The sequence below is a fragment of the Carassius auratus genome, chromosome 3 (assembly GCF_003368295.1).
Source record: "Carassius auratus strain Wakin chromosome 3, ASM336829v1, whole genome shotgun sequence".
Taxonomy (NCBI): Eukaryota; Metazoa; Chordata; class Actinopteri; order Cypriniformes; family Cyprinidae; genus Carassius; species Carassius auratus.
This window is the reverse complement of record NC_039245.1, coordinates 3,981,425-4,000,547: the sequence shown is the minus strand read 5'-3', so window position 1 is coordinate 4,000,547 and position 19,123 is coordinate 3,981,425. Positions and strand designations below refer to the sequence as shown.

Genomic DNA, 19,123 nt, shown 5'->3' with positions numbered 1-19,123 from the left:
ATTCAATATGTTCCTGTCATCATGTATATGTGTTTGTAAATGTGTGGCCATGTGTCTGTATACAAATATGGTAACATGAGAGTATAGTTTTCATATTTCAGATTATATACGTGCAGTATGTGTACTTATCTTTGTCTCACTTGTGTCAAAGTCTCTCTCTTTCTCTCTCCCCATTCAATTTCTTTCTTTCTTTCTGTCTTTGACTCCATCACTTTACAGTTCCTAGAAAACATGCTTGACTGTGGGAGTCATACTCACAATATGTACTTACAACTATTTTGTTGTTATTTTCTGTATTTCTGATGTACATATACAGCTAATAACATACAAACACGTAAACACTCACTAAGGCTACGTTCACACTGCAGGGCTTAATACTCAATTCCGATTTTTTTTTTAAATTTGATTTTTTTGCAAGGCCGTTCACATTTCCAATTAAATGCGACCTTTTGTGATCTCCTGTGTGAACGTGAAATGACCCAGAAGTGACCCGCATGTACAGAAGAGTACTCAACGGTGATCGACTTCACTCGTTGTTTGCGGAAGTAGCTAACGATAAACATTGATGTCAACAACAGTGTAGTCAACAGCGGAGCTCTTTTTGCAATATTAAAGTTATTTTCCCAACGGAGCCAGCACAATTACAATCTTCTCGTTTTAAGAAGAAAATTAAAAAGAAGGAGGAGAGCAAGGTTTTTGGCCATGGCGTTTTGTGGAGCAGAGTGTTAGCAACGTTGGTCCAGAGAAACGTGTGGGTGCGGAGTCGCAGCCAGGAGTGGTGGGAAACTGATGTGAGTGGCTCTTCTCTTTCCCGCCTATTTCAACGCAGAATTATGACGTTTGTAGCGTATCAATGACGTACGGGTCGGATACATGTGGCCTGGCCATTCAGACGGAGGTCGCATTTCAAAAGATCGGATACGTATCGGATTCAGGACCACATACCCAAGTGGCCTGGGTCACATTTGAAAACATCGGATCTGTGTCGATAGACTGTCATGAAAAGACCAGATACAGGTTGCATAGGGGCAAAAATATCGGAATTGGGTCGTTTCAGCCTGCAGTGTGAACGTAGCCTAACATACTACACAGGCACCTGCATAGACTCACGAGCAAACGCACTTGATTTGTACATACATCAGTGAATCGACAGAGACGGAGGAGAGAGAGACTGTGTAGAGTGAGATTTATGTGTTGTAATTAATTGAATAAAACAAATGAATGTCTTGCAGAGAGAAAAAATAACAGTATCCTTCCTTTTCTTCTCCTTTTCAGTCACCCAACATTAGGATTCATTTGCCAACTCCTGTCTCAGATGGACACTTCATACTCTCGTGTGTCCTACAGTGAGAGAGGGAAACAAAACGCACTTTACTAGCAAATACAAAAAAATCATCATCTAAAGCATAGCAGTGTTGCTTGGTTTTTGCTTTTTTTATTAATATATTGTAATACAGATAAACTGACACTAAATAAAACAAAAAAGATTGAAAAGACCCTTTTTTAAATGTATATGATGATACAGCATCATCTGCACTACAGTTTAAAAGTCTGGAGTCAGTATGAACTTATTGCTTTAAAAAAGAAACAGTTTTATTCAGCAAAGATGCATTATATTGAGTAAAAGTAAAAAATAAAAAAGTAAAAAAAATTAAGCTGCACAACTGTTTCTTGAGCAGCAAAGCATCATATCAGAATGATTTCTGAAGGATCATGTCACACTGAAGACTGGAGCAATGATTCTTTGTCAAATAAATAATAAAGTAAATAAAAATAATAATTTGAAATGTAATATTTCTTTTTGATCAAATAACTGTAGCATTGGTGAGCATAAGAGACTTCCAAAAACATTAAACCCAAACTTTTGAATTGTAGTGTAACTATTTCTACAAATAAAATAATGCTGAGCTGGAAGATCTGCACGATCGAAGATAGCAAACAGACTATGATTCCCTAAAGAGAAAATACATGGGCGGACATGGCTTTGTTTTATTGGTGTTCAGGTTCATATTTGTAAGTATATTTTGTAAGTACAAATTCTGCTAGGATGTGAGCATCTTACCCCTGCTTCATAGAGAGGGTTGTTAAAGTCAGACTCCACTGTTATGGGACTGTAGGAGTGAGTGTGAGAGAGAGACTTCCAGAACAACGGTTTCCACTGCCACCTACACACACTGAGAGAGACAGGAAGAGACGACCACAGAGGGGTGAAGAAGGGTTTGACAATCGGGGAAAATCACAGTTTTTTTAAAGTCAACAAGAAATTGTACTAGCAAACCATTCTGCTTTATTACTTGTATAAATTTCAGAGTCAAATTAAAAGCAGGATTTATTTTATCCATAGGAAACTGGATTAGCAAAATGTGTAAAGTGGCCACTCCATGCCATGACTTCCAAAAAGTCAGAGAGCCACACCTTTCTTTCTTTCCAATTTCCAGACCAAGAAGCAACAAAAAAATGTTTTCTGAAATAAGGTGTTTTAATAAATTATGCAAAATAAGAAAAAAAAATCCAAAGTTGATTCTTTTAATTATTTACTAACAATTTCTCAGTGAAAACTGTTTAAATAAAGCAATTTATTCAAACAATTTTCCCAAATGTTTGTTCAGTGTATTTAGTTTGATTCCATGTTAACTTTTAACACAAATGAAAAGCAATGAGAAACCCAAGCATTCCAAACTTACTTGGTATAGTACATGTAGATACCACCAATCAGAAGGATGACCAGAATGATTGGCAGGATGATAGCCAATGCAATGTTCTCACTCAGCATTTGATGAGAGGCTTCTAATGACTGAGAAACTGCAAAGAGTGGAAGTTAATAAAATGGACATCATAATGTGACACAGTGGGCCAAATTATCAAATATAAATAGTACTTAACATTCATAATCAAAGTTACCCTCCAATTTATGATCATCCAGTAGCCCTTCATAGGCCACTGCAAATAAATAAAACATGACATTTACAGACAGACTCTTCAATCAGAAATGCTTACTCTCTATGTATTAGACTAGTTCACATCCACATACCTTTACAGAAGGGTGGTGGGCTATTCCACTGAGAGGGGTGTCCTGGGACACAGTTGATGATGACTTCCCCAATGAGCTCATAACCCTCATAGCAGAAGAAACGCAGCGTCTCGCCTGCCTGGTAACTGTGCTTGTACAGAGTCTGGTAACCATTGTCAGGCACGCCAGGGTTTGGGCATGGATCATATTTCACTGTTTAGCAGGAAAATAAAGGGTAACACATTAATACATTAGAGAGAACTCCTCACTGGTACTTGGGAAAAAATATTTAGCTGTATTTGTAATGTTTTATCCTGCATATACTAGCATTCACAAGTTTGGGGTCAGTAAGAGTAAGAGTGGTCAAAAGTGTTTTTTAAAAATCACTTAGTGCACCTTTAAATCCATACAGAATCTTTTCTCCCACCAGACACAATCTCCCACATACCTCATCATGTGCACAAATATAACGTGTACTCACAGACACACTTTGGGCTGCGGTCACTCCATTTGGGCATGCCGGTGTCTCTTCCATGGCAGGAGATCTGGTTCGGGCCTTCCAGCTGATAACCTTGGTTACATGTGAAGCGTACCACTGTCCCCACAGCAAAACCAGACTCCGGATGTACTGAGCGTGCTCCATTGACCACTTCTCCTGGATCAGGGCACTGTTGGACTAAAGAGATATCAAAGCCAGGAGAAAAAGTGTTTGTACATTATTAATCAAATAGTCAAATGATGAATCTACTAAAGCAAGTTTTCCACTGCGTGGTACGACTCGGCTCAGTACAGGGTTATTAGAGTGGGCATGATTAGAGTGGGCGGGATTATTGAAATGTTGCTATAAAACTTTTTAATTCTATGTCACCCCATGAAGCTTTCACTGGATCTGCTCTTCAGCTGTCAACAAAAGAAATGTCTACTTCCTCAACAGAGAATGAAACAGACATTTTTTGATTGTTAAAAAAAAGGTGAACTCATTCAAATTAGTTCGATCCTTGTGAAGCAGTTAGTGATGATTCTCTCCAGCCAATCAGTGATCAGCAGAGTTTACATGTCATGTCATGTTTACATGTCATGTTTTGGTAACGGTATGGTTCCCCCCCCACCTACAAGTGTACCGTACCATTCAGTGGAAAAGCGCCATAAACGTTCAAAATATGAACCGTTAAATACCTCAATGTGTTCTAAAGTTAAACATAACTCAGCTCACTTTTCACACAGGTGGGTGGGTTGTTGCTCCAGGAGAGATCCCACTGGCAGGTGATGATGTCAGAGCCAACGATGTCATAACCAGGCTGACACTGATAGGTTAACACACTGCCTCTCACCAGAGATGGGTGGGAGGAGCTGCTCCAGCCAAACTCAATTTGTGGAAGCACAGGACATGTGTCATTTGGTTCCACCTCTGCAAGAAATAAAAGGAAGCGGCTTCACTGTAAGCTACAGCACAAAAGATACAGGAAAAGGACAAGCCTTTTGACATTTACCTCTGTAGTGAATGAGGAAACCTTGGCTCAGTATAAATGTAGAGTCATCGGGATCACTCTGAAACTGAATGGTGACCTCTGAACCTCCTGATACAGCCCTGAACCTTTCTCTTGAGCCCAGGTACTGGCCAATCACATGTGACGTCAGATCATGGCCATCAAACAGAGTTAGAATGTCATTATGGCGGATGTTAAGTCTGCAAGCAAAAGACAGGAAAATATAGAATTAAACCAAAACCTGAATTGAGCACAAACAGTTTCAATCAAATAGATTTACTTACATTTTTTAGATACAAATTTAGATACTTACATTTGTACATCCAGCTCAATGCGCTTGTCCTCGCTGACATGTATTTGCCACACACAGTCCTGCCCCTTAGAGTAGCTCTGTGGCCAGTCAGGAGACAACACAGTTCCCACTGAGTCCGTGAGCTCCCCGCCGCACAAAGCTGAGAAGAAGAGAAAGAGATGGAATCATATTAAAACAGCTTCATATTATTAGGCCAGAGTGATTACTTAAGTTGAATGCCTAGTAGATACATTTTAAGACTGTTGTGAAATTTGCTTTAGGACATAAGGATTAACCTATTCTTTATAATTCACACTAAATGAAATGAATGAAGTAAATTGATGATAAATTGACTAGGATCAGTAGATGACTTAACACCACCTTAAGATGGCATAACACCACCTTTCATAAGTTTGAAGTCGGTAAGATTTTTAGACAAAAATAAGTTTTGTCTACCAAGGTTGCATTTATTTGATTACAAAAACAGTACATATTGTAAAATAGTGAAATAACAACAAAGTTTACATTATTTTCAGCATTCTTTGATGAAGTACAGCATTTATTTGAAATAAAATATTTTTGTAACAATGTAAAAGACTTTACTGTCACTTTTGATCAAATATGTGCTTGATGAATTGAAGTATTATTTTCTTTAATGAAAAAATATTTAAAATTTGACTGATCCCAAACTTATGAATGGTAGTGTACAGATATTGTAAATATGTAATATATGGCTACCTCTGCAGACAGGTTCACTCTCATTCCAGTGAGGGTCATTGGGGTCAACACACTCCATAACTCCTGAGCCTTGCTCCATGACGAAACCAGGAGAGCATGAGAAGGTTACTATAGTACCCAATGGGAAGGTGATGTCACTGCTGCTGAAATTCCCATGAGGCAAGTAAGGTTCATAACAGTGTTCCCCATCAAAGGCTGAAAGAGAGAGAAGAGGAAGTAGGTTAAGTTATTAAGTAAGAGAGCGGAAGTATTCTGCATCCCGGTAACATTTTACTGTTGTTTACTGTTAAATGTAAAAATAATGACAAAGTTTATAGTACTGAAATCTATTTTGTTGAATGTGTACCATGTTATCTTACCCTCATAGCGGAGTGCCAGCAGTAGTGGGATGGAGGAAGAATCTGCTGTGAGCTCCACATAGAGAGACATTCCCTCGCTCACGAAGCCTCGTTCTGGAATGTCATCCAGATCCGAGTCGAAGAGGAGCGGAGCTGTAGTGCTATTCCCACTACGCACAATCAGCCTAGGAAAGGGATGAAGGGGAATGGAAAAGAACATTAAGAAAATTGTGACATTAAAAGAAAGTAAGGATCCACAAAGTTGTACTGGAAGTAGTAGTAGATCTCATTTGGTGTTCATTCATCAACAGAAAATTCTGTTATACAGTATTGCAACTACATGAGCGGAGACAATAATCAAAATAAGTAACCTAATACACAAGATTAAGGAAGACATGAACTCTTACTTGTCATTGTCTTCATCAAGAGCCACCCTCTCAAAATGGAGGTGGAGCCTGTGACCTTCCTTGGCTTCCAGCAGCCAATGACAGCTCAGGTTGCTCCCGCTGCTATGGTTACTTGCAGAGGGGAGGGTTGGGGACAGAATGCGTCCAACAGTAGCATTTCTAATCCACCCTCCACAAGATACAGCTTTAATTTACAAAAACACATGTGAATGCTTATACACATGGCAATAAACAGAATTGTCTTCAAGCAACTGTAGATAAAAATAATAATAATAATAATTTAATAACTGAACGAAAATCACAACCCACCCACACACTGGGGTTCTGGGGTGCTCCATTTGGGTCGGGTGGAATTCAAACAGGTTGCAATCTCATGACCTCTGACCTCAAATCCAGGATCACAATGGAAGTGAGCCTGACCCCCAGGATGAATATCAGTTACGGTCACTCCACCGCCCTCAGGGGAGAGAGGAAACGAGCAGGACAGGAGGAACGCTGGAATGGGTTATTAACAGAACAAGACAACTCTGTCATTCCTCTCATGTCAAAACAGAGAAACTACACTTCGCTTACAGTACAGGTTAAAAGTTTTGGGGTCAGTTAGTTATTAAGAAATAAAGTAATTAAGAAATTAATCTTTTTATTTGGCAAGGATGCATTGATTGATCAAAAGTGACAGTAAAGACATTTATAATGATAAAAGATTGCTAATCCAAATACATACTGTTCTTACTCATACTGCAGCACCACTATTTTTGACATTGATAATAATAAGAAGCGTGTATTTAGCACCAAATCAGCAAATTAGACTGATTTCTGAAGGATTAAGTGACATTGAAACAGTTATTTTAAATTGCATTAATATTTCACAACATTGCTGTTTTAATGTGGCTTGGTGAGTTTTTTTTTATTATTATAAAAAAATCTTACAACCCCAAACTTTTTAACGGTAGTCTGAATCTTTGTTACAACATAAATACCTTGATAGTGAAAGCTGAAAACACCATGGTTGGCTTGCTTCAGGCTCTTATAGTGGATCTGCACTTGGTTGGTTGAGCTACGAATCACCTGACCTTCACTCATTAGTGTCTCATTGGCCAAAAGCTCAGGCGCTGTCCCACCCAGCTCCAGAATGGTAAGTGACTCCTCCTTGGACAAGTTTACTTTCTTCACCTTTAAAACAGACAGACAGGTGTTACCCTAACAACAGTTAATGATGTTGTTCAAGATTGTATCAAGGGCAAAGATTTCAGAACTCATTAGTGTGATATCACCCATGCAAATGCCAACAAGAAGCATCAGCTGTGGTTAACGGCTAGTAACCATGCTGAGGTAGAGAGAGGCTATCTGAGGTTATAACAGAAACCGTGGTAACAGTGAAGTTATCACACCTGTATTTCCACACCATATCCAAGATACACGGAGATGCTGTAGGTACACTCCAACGGGGAAAAGGGTGATGAGGAGGAGAGGGGATCAGGGGACTCGACTATTCCCTCCATTCCTGACAGACTGGCATTGCACTGAACTGGAGAGATAGTTTCATAGTTTTAAAGACAAGTTTAGTTTTTTTTTTAACAATCACTAGGACCAGTTTCTTAATAAGTGTGCCACTTTTTCAAAACTTTTCAAACAGTGAGAACAAGAGCAGTCTGTGTGGGCCAAACTGTGGCTCATTTAACATTTTCCATACAATTAATGACTACATCTTTAAAATTACACTAATTATTTTATCAATAAGACATCACCGAAAATTATACGTACCTACTGGACAATTTGCATCTTTATAATCTGCATTTTTTCAAAACCTTTCATCATAATACATTACTGACAGCAATTGCTTAGTTTCTACAGTACTACCATTTTAAAGTACATTCCAAATCTTAAAAATTAAATACTATCAAAACAAGTTCATAAAGCTGAACACCTAACAAGTGTTAGCCTTTCAGTTTAATTAACATCTATACAAAAGGGGACAATACGAATATTTTTGTATTGTAAACATAGCCCATGTAAAGGTCCCCTTCTTCGTGATTCCATGTTTTTAACTTTAGTTAGTGTGTAATGTTGTTGTTAGAGTATAAATAATATCTGTAAAATTCTAAAGCTCAAATTTCAATGCCAAGCGAGATATTTGATTTAACAGAATTCGCCTACAAAAAACGACCCATTTGGACTACAGCGCTCTAGTTCCTTCAGTAATGACGTCACTAAAACAGTTTTTTTGACTAACCACCGCCCACATGAATTCACAAACAGGGGGCGTGGCCTTGTTGCGCTCCGAAGGAGAAGAAGGAAGAGCTGTTTGTTTTTGTCGCCATGTCGTTGAAACGCTGTTTTTTTTTTCATCTCTGAGTCCAATCACCTTTGTTTGGGCTTCCCAGGAACGCTGTACTTTGAGATTAATGGTTACAATTTATGTTTAACTTGGTTCCCGAGTTAAATATGCACATTTAAAACTATGTGCAGCTCATTTTGCTGAGGACAGCTTGCTGAGGACAACTTTCTCAATCTCAATCAGTTTAATGCCGGATTTGCACAAAGATTATTCTTGAAAGATGGAGCAGTTCCCTATTTGTCTGGACCACAACTGGTAAGTGTATTTTATTATTTAAGTGCGTTTAACAGATTCTGTAACTTATTACACAAAGGGAAACGCTGTTTAGCTTTGTTAACTAGATGTTAGGGCTGTGCAAAAAAAACAAATCCGGGTTTTCATGCCCATCTCGTCAGTAAAAAGGCTCCTGTGACTATAAATACATCTCCAGCACGTGCGTTCTAGCCCAATCGTGTTACCAGGAGGGCAGCCTGCTCTCAGCTGCTGTCGAATCACAGCACAGGACCCGCTCGCCCAATCAGAACTTGTTACGTATTTCTGAAGGAGAGGCTTCATAGAACAAGGACGTCATCAGCCCGTTTTTGTGACAGTGGAATAAGCAGTATACAGATAGGTGAATTATGTGAAAAATACTGTGTTTTTTTACACGCGAAGCTTGAACACATGTTATATTGCACATTGTAAACACAATCAAAGCTTCAAAAAAGCGCGTAAAACGGGACCTTTAATATATACTGCATAGAATACTAAAAAGAAAGATCTCAAAACAAATCACTGTACAGTGCTACCTGTTATTACCATTTTTAGGTCACTGTGTTATTATTAGTGACAAGGTGTACTTGTTGGGTGACAATCTTTGATAGTGTTGCAACATATATGAAGAGTTTTGGTGCATTTTGGATGTAAAATTTTACAGCTGTGCCAAGCTAAACGTTGGTTAGGGTTGAAGAGATTGAACAAGTGACTTTAGTGTTAAGAAATGTGTCCTGGCAATTGTAAAAAACAGTAAAATATTACTTAAAATCATATAAATGGCCTGAGGTTCATTAAAGGACGTAATCTGTAGCATTACTTGATGTCTCCAACTGTTATGTGCTTTGTTGGTTATGATACCTGGTGTGTGCACCGTTGTTATTGTTGTTGTAGTGATAAGAGTAGTTGTGGTCTCTTCTTCAGCTGGTGGTGATGTCACAGCACTCCCAAAAACTGATTGGCCTGCTTGAGGTGCAGCCGATGAGGTCACTGCGGTGGTGAGGATTCCGGGTGACATCACTGTGGAGGCAGGATCTGATTCTCTGATGGACGGGACGGCCTGGGTCGGGTTAGTAGTTGTACCTGTGAGTTAAATCCCAGATTTAGATCATGGTAAATAGTGATGACATAGAACTGCTTAAATTATGCAGTTTACTGTGTTCTCTTTAGGAGGAACTGACCTCTGCTACCAGGGGTGTGTCCCAGGTACTCCTTACTGAGAAGTGCAGCATGGATGAGTTCTCCCAAGGGGCGGGGACTGGAGGTCATGGTGGGAGGAGCCTCAGGATCTGACGTCCCTAAAGATGCACCTAAAAAGCATGCACCAAGGAACTGTCAAACTTAGTTTCTTTCAACTAAATAGGTTCTGTAAAGTAATCTACATATATGATGTGCATTCACCTCATGTGAACAGTTAAACATACAAAAGCACACTCACACAAGTATGTGCACATTACCTGAAGCCAGGTGCAGCAGTGTGACAGACAGTGTCACAGCAAAAACTGTGGACACCATTTTTTTAAATGAAAGGACAGCCTGGGTGCCAGCAAACAAGAGAAAAAAGAAGTAGTAAGAGGGAAAGAAGGATAAAAATGAAAAGAATAAAGTTAAGGGAGATAGTAAGTCATAGGTTCTTGAATCTTGAAGAACCCATGAAATCAAAACAAGAGTTTTGAGACTTTTATTTCACATGTTAGATCAAGTCAAATGTATGCTCATAAAAGTTGATATATACATAACATACATTTAAAATAAGTCTTTGACTTTCTATGAAAATGCATCAAACGTTTTGACATAATTTATTAAAGATTCCAAAAAAAATTAAATCATTGAATAATACTGAAAAAATGTCACATCAGCATATTGCAATGATTTCTGAAGGATCATGTGACACTGAACACTGGAGTAATGATTACTGAAAATACTATAATGTGTAATAAACTAACATTGTGTTATTATAAATTGTAATAATGTGTCACATTATTATGTTTTTTACAGTAATAATGCAGCTTTGGTGAGCATAAGGGACTTTCAAAAACATTTTAAAAAGACTTTTCAACGTCAGTGTAAGTCATCACATACTAGTGCATTCTGTCCAAACAAAAGCTCTCTAGAATGAGAATGTCCCTCTCTCATACCTAAAACTCACTAGTAAGTAATAAACACATGTATATGCAGCTTATTAGCTATTGTTTTAAAGCATGGAGTACTTTGATGTGACCCGCCTAAACTTTCTATTTCAACAAATAGGAAAATACGGGGACAATAGAAAGAAAGACAAAAATGATGGAGTCTTGAGCTAAAGTTCGTTAAATGAGTTAGTTTGGTGAAAGTTAGATTTTTACCACTTCTATTATAAGTCATGATGATATCGGGCTGAAAACAATGCAGTTTCTTAATTCAGAAGTTCAAAGAAAAAAAAATAAACTGCAGAAATGCGTCATCTCGTAAAATATTACATAAATGTGACTGGGTCTCTAGTCGTCTATCAGATCTTATGGGCCCGCCGTGGCCCTCCAGGCCTGACAGTGCACGAGACATATGCCCCTGATGTCCCCACGTTCAGTGATCAATGATGTCACCGATAACACGAGAGACAGTCAGGTAACTGAGAGCAGGTCTGGGCTACTAGTGGCCCAGTCACCACCTAAAGCCTCATTTAGTATTTACCGCACACGCCGATGCTGATAAAACAAACAAACAAACAAAAAAGGTTTCGTGATACGAATTAAAAAGATGAAATAATACTGAGGCTCGTTCATTTATAATAGCAACACTGATGATAACCACGACAGAATATGCGGGCAGATGAAGCTGCTGACACTGCGGGCAGAGCCTTCAGATCATTTATTCAGACGCTCTTCTCCTCGTCTGCTTCAGAAAACATTGCTATGACGCAAGAAGCCCATTCCCCCCCAAAACGCATTAACAAGCCGTCTAGACTGAATAAACCTGTATTTCTTTCTACAGTAAAGCAATATTGGATTTACAATACAAGTGATTCACAATGATTTCATGAACACATCCATTGAATGTTTATGCAGGTGGATGTCGCGCGAGGTACCAAGCTCGCGAAAACACCAGTCTGTCGGAGGGAAACAGAACACATACGCACCCGCAATACCCCGTCTCTCTTTTTTATTCGTCACAGTGTGTCCTCTTGGTTTCCTCCAGCGTCCTGTTGATTATTGTAATATTTCGTGCGTGTTTTTCTGTAGCACCACTCTCGCTGTTTCTAGCGCGATCTTCCGAGTCTCGCTCCTCCGCCACCCTCCAAAATACCACGACAGGCGCTGCGCGTCAAACGGATTCTAAAGAATTATTTGAACGCTTCCGGCCCAGTTATTGTCGAATACGAGCGTTCCATTCGAACGCAAGGAGAAGATGGCATAACGGTTTCGAGTCCAAGGAAAAAATCAGTTTGCGTCCGTTCTTGGTTTTATATTTAATTCGTTTATTTTTTTCGGTTTAGGCCTGTGGCAGGCTAGCAGTTGAGTGTGGAACAGGCATAGATAGCAGCTCCTACCGTGGTTGGCGCGTTTACTGTCAATAGATCGTTTTGTGAGTCGAATCTTTTTAATGAACAGACTCATGAAACAGACTGAGCCTGGTCCGAGCACTTCTCGAGTCAACAACAGACTCACAGACAAAAACCACAACAAACAGATTTTAAATAAGAAAAAAATAAAAAATAACCTCGGAAACAATCCGTTGTTGTTTTTGTCTGTTTAGGTTTAGGCCGTCGGCAGGCTAAGAGGAGATCGAATCGTTTTTTGAGTCGGATCTTTCTAATGAATCGATGCACAAAACAGGTCAATGCACGAATCGGACTGAACAAATTTTTTACGAAGCGAACTGAATTTTCAGCATACTGAAAACGAGTTTTACCAACACACATATGAAACAATTTTTTTCATAAAAAAGTTTAACAAAGTCTTTTGATGCTTTTTTGTAAATTACATTTAGATTCTAAATGATGTTTTATGAGCGAACTCATTGCTGCAAACTAAAACAATAACACTGTAAACAACTGTATGTGCACATGACTTTACCTTAACGTTTTAAAGCACGCAAATATTTCACGCAGTGATGTCAGTTCCCAGAACTAGTTCATCAAAACCAACTGAAAGAACTGTTTCACCAAATGCCTCGGACTACCCATCAGTACATACTGCTGCTTGGTTGGTTTAATTGTATTTTGTGTCCATCTCACTTGCGCCGCACAGTGGTTGAACTGCAGTAGTGCAACGCTCTGCATAGGAGCTGTCCAGTGTCTCGGTGCTGAAACTTGTCCAGTCGGCTTTTGGCTAAGAGGGGTGATAAAATTATAGAATAGGGCTTCACAACCCAGCAACGCGTCATTCAGATGCGTCAGTATATGGACAAAGGTAATAAAAACGCATCTTTGGTCTGTACTGTAAAGAAGGAGGAGTCGTTCTTCCAGCCTTACGGAAGCGCTGAATGCGGAATCTACTGTATTTACAGGGCTGCAGATAAACAGAGGAAGGGACGTGGTGACAACGACGGGGGAAAAAGAGACTGATTAAGACGTGGAGAAGTTGGTAAGAGAACACACATATACAGAATAACCTTAAATTTAAGAAATTTGCTCTGCAAGTGTCTGACTGATAACTTGTAATGTTCGGTAAAAATCGGATCTTTCCGTCGTCACGTTCTCTCCGGACATCCGTTTCAGCAACGTGAATACTGTCTGAGAATGAAAGCGACCACACAAACTGACTACAGCAGGAGTCATTATGCAATACAGCGTGAGATATTTCACTGAGTGAAGCCCTTACCTCAAATCGATCAATATTCATCATCTGTGGTCAGCTGATGAATGAACTATAAACAGGGATGAAGGGAAATAAGTCAGAGAGTGTATAGCCAAAGTGTATTGATTTTACACACTGAAAAAAATTCTCATGTAACAAACACTTACGAAGTTCATGAAGATCATGATTATTGAATCATTTCTTTATTTCTTTCTTACTTTCTTTCTTTCACCATAAGCTCATTATGCCCTGGTCTCTGGACTCGGTGCTGCTTCCCCCATGTGCGTTGCTGGGTGGTCCTCCCCTCAGCGGGCTGCTCTGGACCTTTCTCCTCCTCTTCCTCTGGTACTGCTACCGAGTGGGTTCTGACCCACCATCCCATTCTGGCATGCTGAAAAGTGGCTCCGGCCGATCATCATTCTCTCGGTCATCCAGCTGTTCACCGGTTGACCCCAGACACTCAGTGCCTAAAGCATCTGCGGCTATTACCATGGAGATGGTGGAGGAAGAGGAGGGCACAGAGAGCTACCTGACACCAGTGTTGAGCCACGCCCCTTTCCCCACCGAGGCTGCAGCGGAAAGCAAGAAGCTGTATAGAGCACTACAAGAGTATGCCAAGCGCTACAGTTGGGCTGGCATGGGGCGAATTCACAAGGGCCTGCGCAATCAGGTCAGAGATGAGAAAAGTAGGATAACTTGAGGCACTTTTCTAAATATTTGTGTTGTATCACAACATTTATGTCACTGTTTGTCCCTCGACTTCTTCCTCGCTGATGTCTAGGCCAGGATCAATGATCGGCCATCCATTCAGAAGCCTCATCTCTTCTACCTCCCAGATGTTCCCAGCATACCTTTCTTTCCCAGGGATGCTCATCGTCATGACATTGAGGTTTTGGAGGCCAGTTATCCCATAATCCTTGCTGAGTTCCAAGCAATGTACCAGAGGGGGATTGATACAAAGCTAGGGTGGAGCTACCAAGGACCAAAGGTGACTAAACATACTAGGCTCAGCTGTTTCAGCTATTTCAATGGGCCAAATAGACTATTGTAAAAATCACAGTAAAATCTGTTTATTTTATTTTTATACATCTTCACAAACTATACATTCACAGCTCACAAGAATAGATAGACAGTCGAAGAGACAGACAGATAGATAGATCCTCTACTTCATTCAGCACACACATTCACCAAGACTCTTTCATTCTCTGGCTGTCCTTGTCACCCTCTCTTAATGTCTTGCAGTCATAATCTGTACTGCACTGCTGTTAGGAATCTGTTTGGATCCAATTCATCATTCTCGTATAATAATCAGGCTATAAGAATTCAAGTTATACACATACAACCTCACAGCTGAGCCTGAGAAAAGAGAGAGAATGTGTTATGTGCATATGCATGTATGATGATGAGCTCATGTGTTGATCTCTCAGGGCCAGACTGTGTTCCCGCTCTATAACGCTGGAGTGTGTGTGGCCAGAAACTGCCGTGCATGTCCGTGTACGTACCGAACTCTCCTCTCTCTCAGAACCTTCATCAGCAGTAACTCTCTGGGATCTGCTGGCTTCTGTCTCCTGGGTCCTGGGGCCACACTGGGAGGGGCCTATGGCCCTACAAACACACGTCTGCGCTGCCATCTGGGTAAGTCACAATGCTGAAAGCACAGAAAACTGTTCTACACAGAATACCATTTGTAAGTTCGGGGTCATTAAGATATTTTAATGTTTTTGAAAGATATGTCTTTTGAGCAACATGACTGCATTAAAAATACAGTAAAAACAGCAAAACTGTTAAATATTCTTACAGTTTAAAATAACTAGTTTCTGATTTACTATATTTTCCAATGTAATTTTAAACTTCAGTGTCCCTTCCTTCAGAAATCATTCTAATGTGCTGATTTGCTGCTGAAGAAATATTTCTTATTATTATCAATGTTGAAAAGTGTTGTGCTGCTTAACATTATTGTGGAGACCATGATACATAGTTTTTTCAGGATTCTTTGATGAACAGAAAATTCAAAACAATAGCATTTACTTGAAATATACTTTTTTTTTTAAAAACAATGTAAAAGTTTTTAATGTCACTTTTGATCCATTTAATGCATCCTTATATATAAATGTACTGACCCCCAAATACTTTTAATGAAAGCTGCTAAATTATTTGAAGTAATGTATGGGAAAATACTGTACAAAATTTTACACATGCAAATGCAAGTGTTTGCATACAATTGGGGAAAAATAATTCGAGATTATGTTATTTTTGTCATTCTTATGTAAGTTATGTGTTTCTGTGTGTCAGGTCTTCAAACTCCTGCTCAGTGTGAGCTGGTGGTGGGTGGGGAGCCTCAGTGTTGGTCAGAGGGACACTGCCTCCTTGTGGATGACTCCTTCCTGCATACCATCTCGCACAATGGTCAGAGAATCGCATCTTACAAACCTCATTAATCATAATCAAAATATGACTAAATGACTGAGACTCACTGATAAGAGCTGTTACAGATCAACAATCAGTTCACCAAACTTCATCAATACCTTACATATGTGTAAGACATGATTAACTGAGACAAAAATTGCACATGGATCATTTTTATCAAGTATGATGCTTCTTATTTGTGTCAACTGGTTCAGAGATGTCTCTTTTGAAATCCTTTTAAATAACACAACTTGTTATTGACATATAATTTTGATTCACTTTTGATTAATATAATGCATCCTTGCTAAATAAAAGTATATACCCCTAAACTTATGTTAGTGTAAAAAAAATTATATGGATATTTTACAATTACATGGGAAATGTCTGCATTCATATCAAGATCTTTTTATTTCTATTGGATTTTGAGACATTGTTGAGACTGTGATAGTATAATCTTATAAAAAATGGTTCATTATTTGGTTCCATGAAGAACCTTTAACATCCATGGAAACTTTCCATTCCACAAAAAGTTCTTCACGCAAAGGAAAACATCAGTTCTTTGAGGAACCCAAATGGTTCTTTTATGGAATCACTGCCAAAACTTCCTTATTTTTAAGAGCGTAGACTCTTCTGACACTCTGTAGGGCACACATTACCACAGTAGAGACAAACTGAGACAAAGAAACCTATGCAGAGATCTCAATTATTTATTCATAATAATTGTTAAAAAAAAGAGATACTACAGTACAGAGGTCTCCTGTGTAAGCAGCATCTTTACGTCTGTCCTCTAGGGGGAGCTGAAGATGGTCCCAGAGTTATCTTCAGTGTGGACCTGTGGCATCCCAACGTGGCTGCAGCAGAGAGACAGGCTCTAGACTACATCTTTGCCCCTGAACAGTAATTCCAGCTGCATTTCCCAGGACGCACTAGTCAAACCCACTTCATGTGGGTTCAATGCAGAAAATGTTGTTTTAAAGTTTGCAAAACATCTTTTGGTTTAGTTAAAGTTCATAGTGAGGATATTTATCATTTAACTACTAGATACTTTCATGTCTGACTCTGTTCAGCCGAGACCTTTGAAATGTTTCAGACAAATGTCTTCAGTCAGAACTGCAGTTTATCATACAGATCAGACGACAGATCATACTGTGACGACACGCGAACAATTTTCGAAGTTCATATCTATGTTTGACTTGTGCCTGTCTTGAGAATCCCGCGCTCCTGTTCTATGGTTTCTGTGCCTGATTTCTCCTCCTTACCTCTCTGATGTATACTGTGATAAATGGTTCACCGTAAATACTGTACATGTGACTCACGGTTATGCTGTATATTTTGTTTTATTTCATCAGATGGCAATTTATTTTCAGACCTGTGAAGCACACACCGAAGACAAAATACTGTATATGAACAGATTACTTGCATGCGTTCTGATTTTCGATATTGTTGCCAACAATGCACTTGATGACTGTCCTGCAAATCAAGTATGTATTCAGCGGAGTTCAATTCAAAAATAAAAGATTTTGTCAAATTTAATCCCTCTAGTCGCTTCAATGGCATTGAAGGGGGAGGAAATATCAGTTTCCACTCACCTTCACACACTCACAGTGGGACAGATACACTCAGCACCCAAACAGACAGCTGGGGTCGGAGGGCTCCTCTGTCAGAAATTCTATCTTCCTGCATTGAACCCTGTGTGAGCAGAACAGAAAATAAAAAGGATAGAATATCACAAAGGGGTTCAGGGGCCTGAATACTATCAAAAATGCACGAGAGACCACATAAGATGAAGAGGCAGCTAGAAAGAGATGACTAGGACAGTGTGTTTAGAAACAATGTGTGTGATGTAATGTGTGTTACACTATCTGTTTAGTACTGGCATAATACAGTGGAATTACAAAATGCTGCTATACATATATATATATATATATATATATATATATATATATATATATATACACACACACACACTGGACACACACAAAACATAGTAGTATTTATTTGAATAAGCGTTTCAAAAGTATGAGGTCGGAAAAACTGCTTTTTGTTTAGAAAGAAATTAATATTTATAGTCATCAAGCATGTCTTAAGTTGATCAAAACTGCCAGTAAAGACTTTAACATATTTCGGTTTCAAATGCTGTTCTTCTAAATTTTCTATTTATCAAAGGATCCTGACAAAAATGTATCACGATTTCCACAAAAATGTTTTCAACATTGATCATAAAAGAAATGTCACTTGAGCACTTGAGCATCAAATCAACATATTTAGAATGAATAAAAAATTAGCTTTGTCATCACAGAAATAAATTGCTCTTTAAAATATATTACATTACATTTACATTTAATAATTTAGCAGACGCTTTTATCCAAAGCGACTTACAAATGAGAACAATAGAAGCAGTCAGGTCAACAAGAAAACAACAACAGTATACAAGTGCCATGACAGGTCTCAGTTAGTCTAGTATAGAACGCATAGCCAGGTTTTTTTTTTTTTTTTTTTTTTTTTTATAAATGAAAATACAAGAAAAGAAAAAGTGCTAGTGTTAGTTGGTTAAGTGCAGGCGAAAAAGATAAGTCTTTATATGTTTCTTGAAACATATATTATAGGAATCAGTTATTTGAAATTTTACACAACATTAGTGTTTCGACTGTTTTGGTCAAATAAATGCAGACGTGGTGAGCAGGACTCAAAACACTTAACAGTAGTGTAATTATAATTATATTTACAAAATATATGTTTAGCATTATAGCTATATTATATGTACAGTATAGATATATTATAACTATATTCATAATTTAATATAGAATAATTATATAGTAATAAAATAACCTTTTATAATGATTAGAGATTGCCCTTACCCTAAAACACAACTTTTTAGTTGAAAAAATAAAATAATAATAATGATAAAATATGATAATATATGTTTTTGTTAATCTTGATTGTTTTCCTTCCCATTTAAAGATGTATCCAGATAGTTTTCTTTGCCTTGTTGTCTTATTTTTTTTTTTTGCACACTTTTGATACCAAAGAGATGTTTCTGGTGTCCTCTTATTCTTATCCATAAATTATTCATATTCATA

At 38.5% G+C, this 19,123-nt stretch overlaps 2 protein-coding genes across 2 annotated transcripts; one reads left to right on the top strand and one right to left on the bottom strand.

Moving 5' to 3' along the window:
- Positions 1-861: 861 nt before the first annotated feature.
- Positions 862-12,417, bottom strand: LOC113044074 (seizure protein 6 homolog). Its single transcript, XM_026203677.1, has 19 exons — positions 11,978-12,417; positions 10,320-10,398; positions 10,044-10,172; positions 9,724-9,945; positions 7,664-7,800; positions 7,253-7,445; positions 6,582-6,767; positions 6,273-6,456; positions 5,887-6,050; positions 5,528-5,722; positions 4,811-4,949; positions 4,501-4,697; positions 4,224-4,418; positions 3,492-3,686; positions 3,032-3,223; positions 2,902-2,940; positions 2,685-2,802; positions 2,063-2,174; positions 862-1,341 (listed from the first exon to the last, which is right to left on the bottom strand). Exons 2-19 carry the CDS (start codon positions 10,375-10,377, stop codon positions 1,312-1,314), a joined length of 2,685 nt encoding a protein of 894 aa, XP_026059462.1. The 5' UTR covers positions 10,378-10,398; positions 11,978-12,417; the 3' UTR covers positions 862-1,311.
- A 194-nt stretch (positions 12,418-12,611) lies between these two features.
- Positions 12,612-17,533, top strand: LOC113044081 (aspartate beta-hydroxylase domain-containing protein 2-like). The gene is made up of 7 exons (XM_026203685.1): positions 12,612-13,250; positions 13,348-13,424; positions 13,876-14,307; positions 14,419-14,625; positions 15,065-15,272; positions 15,930-16,043; positions 16,835-17,533. Exons 3-7 carry the CDS (start codon positions 13,882-13,884, stop codon positions 16,942-16,944), a joined length of 1,065 nt encoding a protein of 354 aa, XP_026059470.1. The 5' UTR covers positions 12,612-13,250; positions 13,348-13,424; positions 13,876-13,881; the 3' UTR covers positions 16,945-17,533.
- The last annotated feature ends 1,590 nt before the right edge of the window (positions 17,534-19,123 follow it).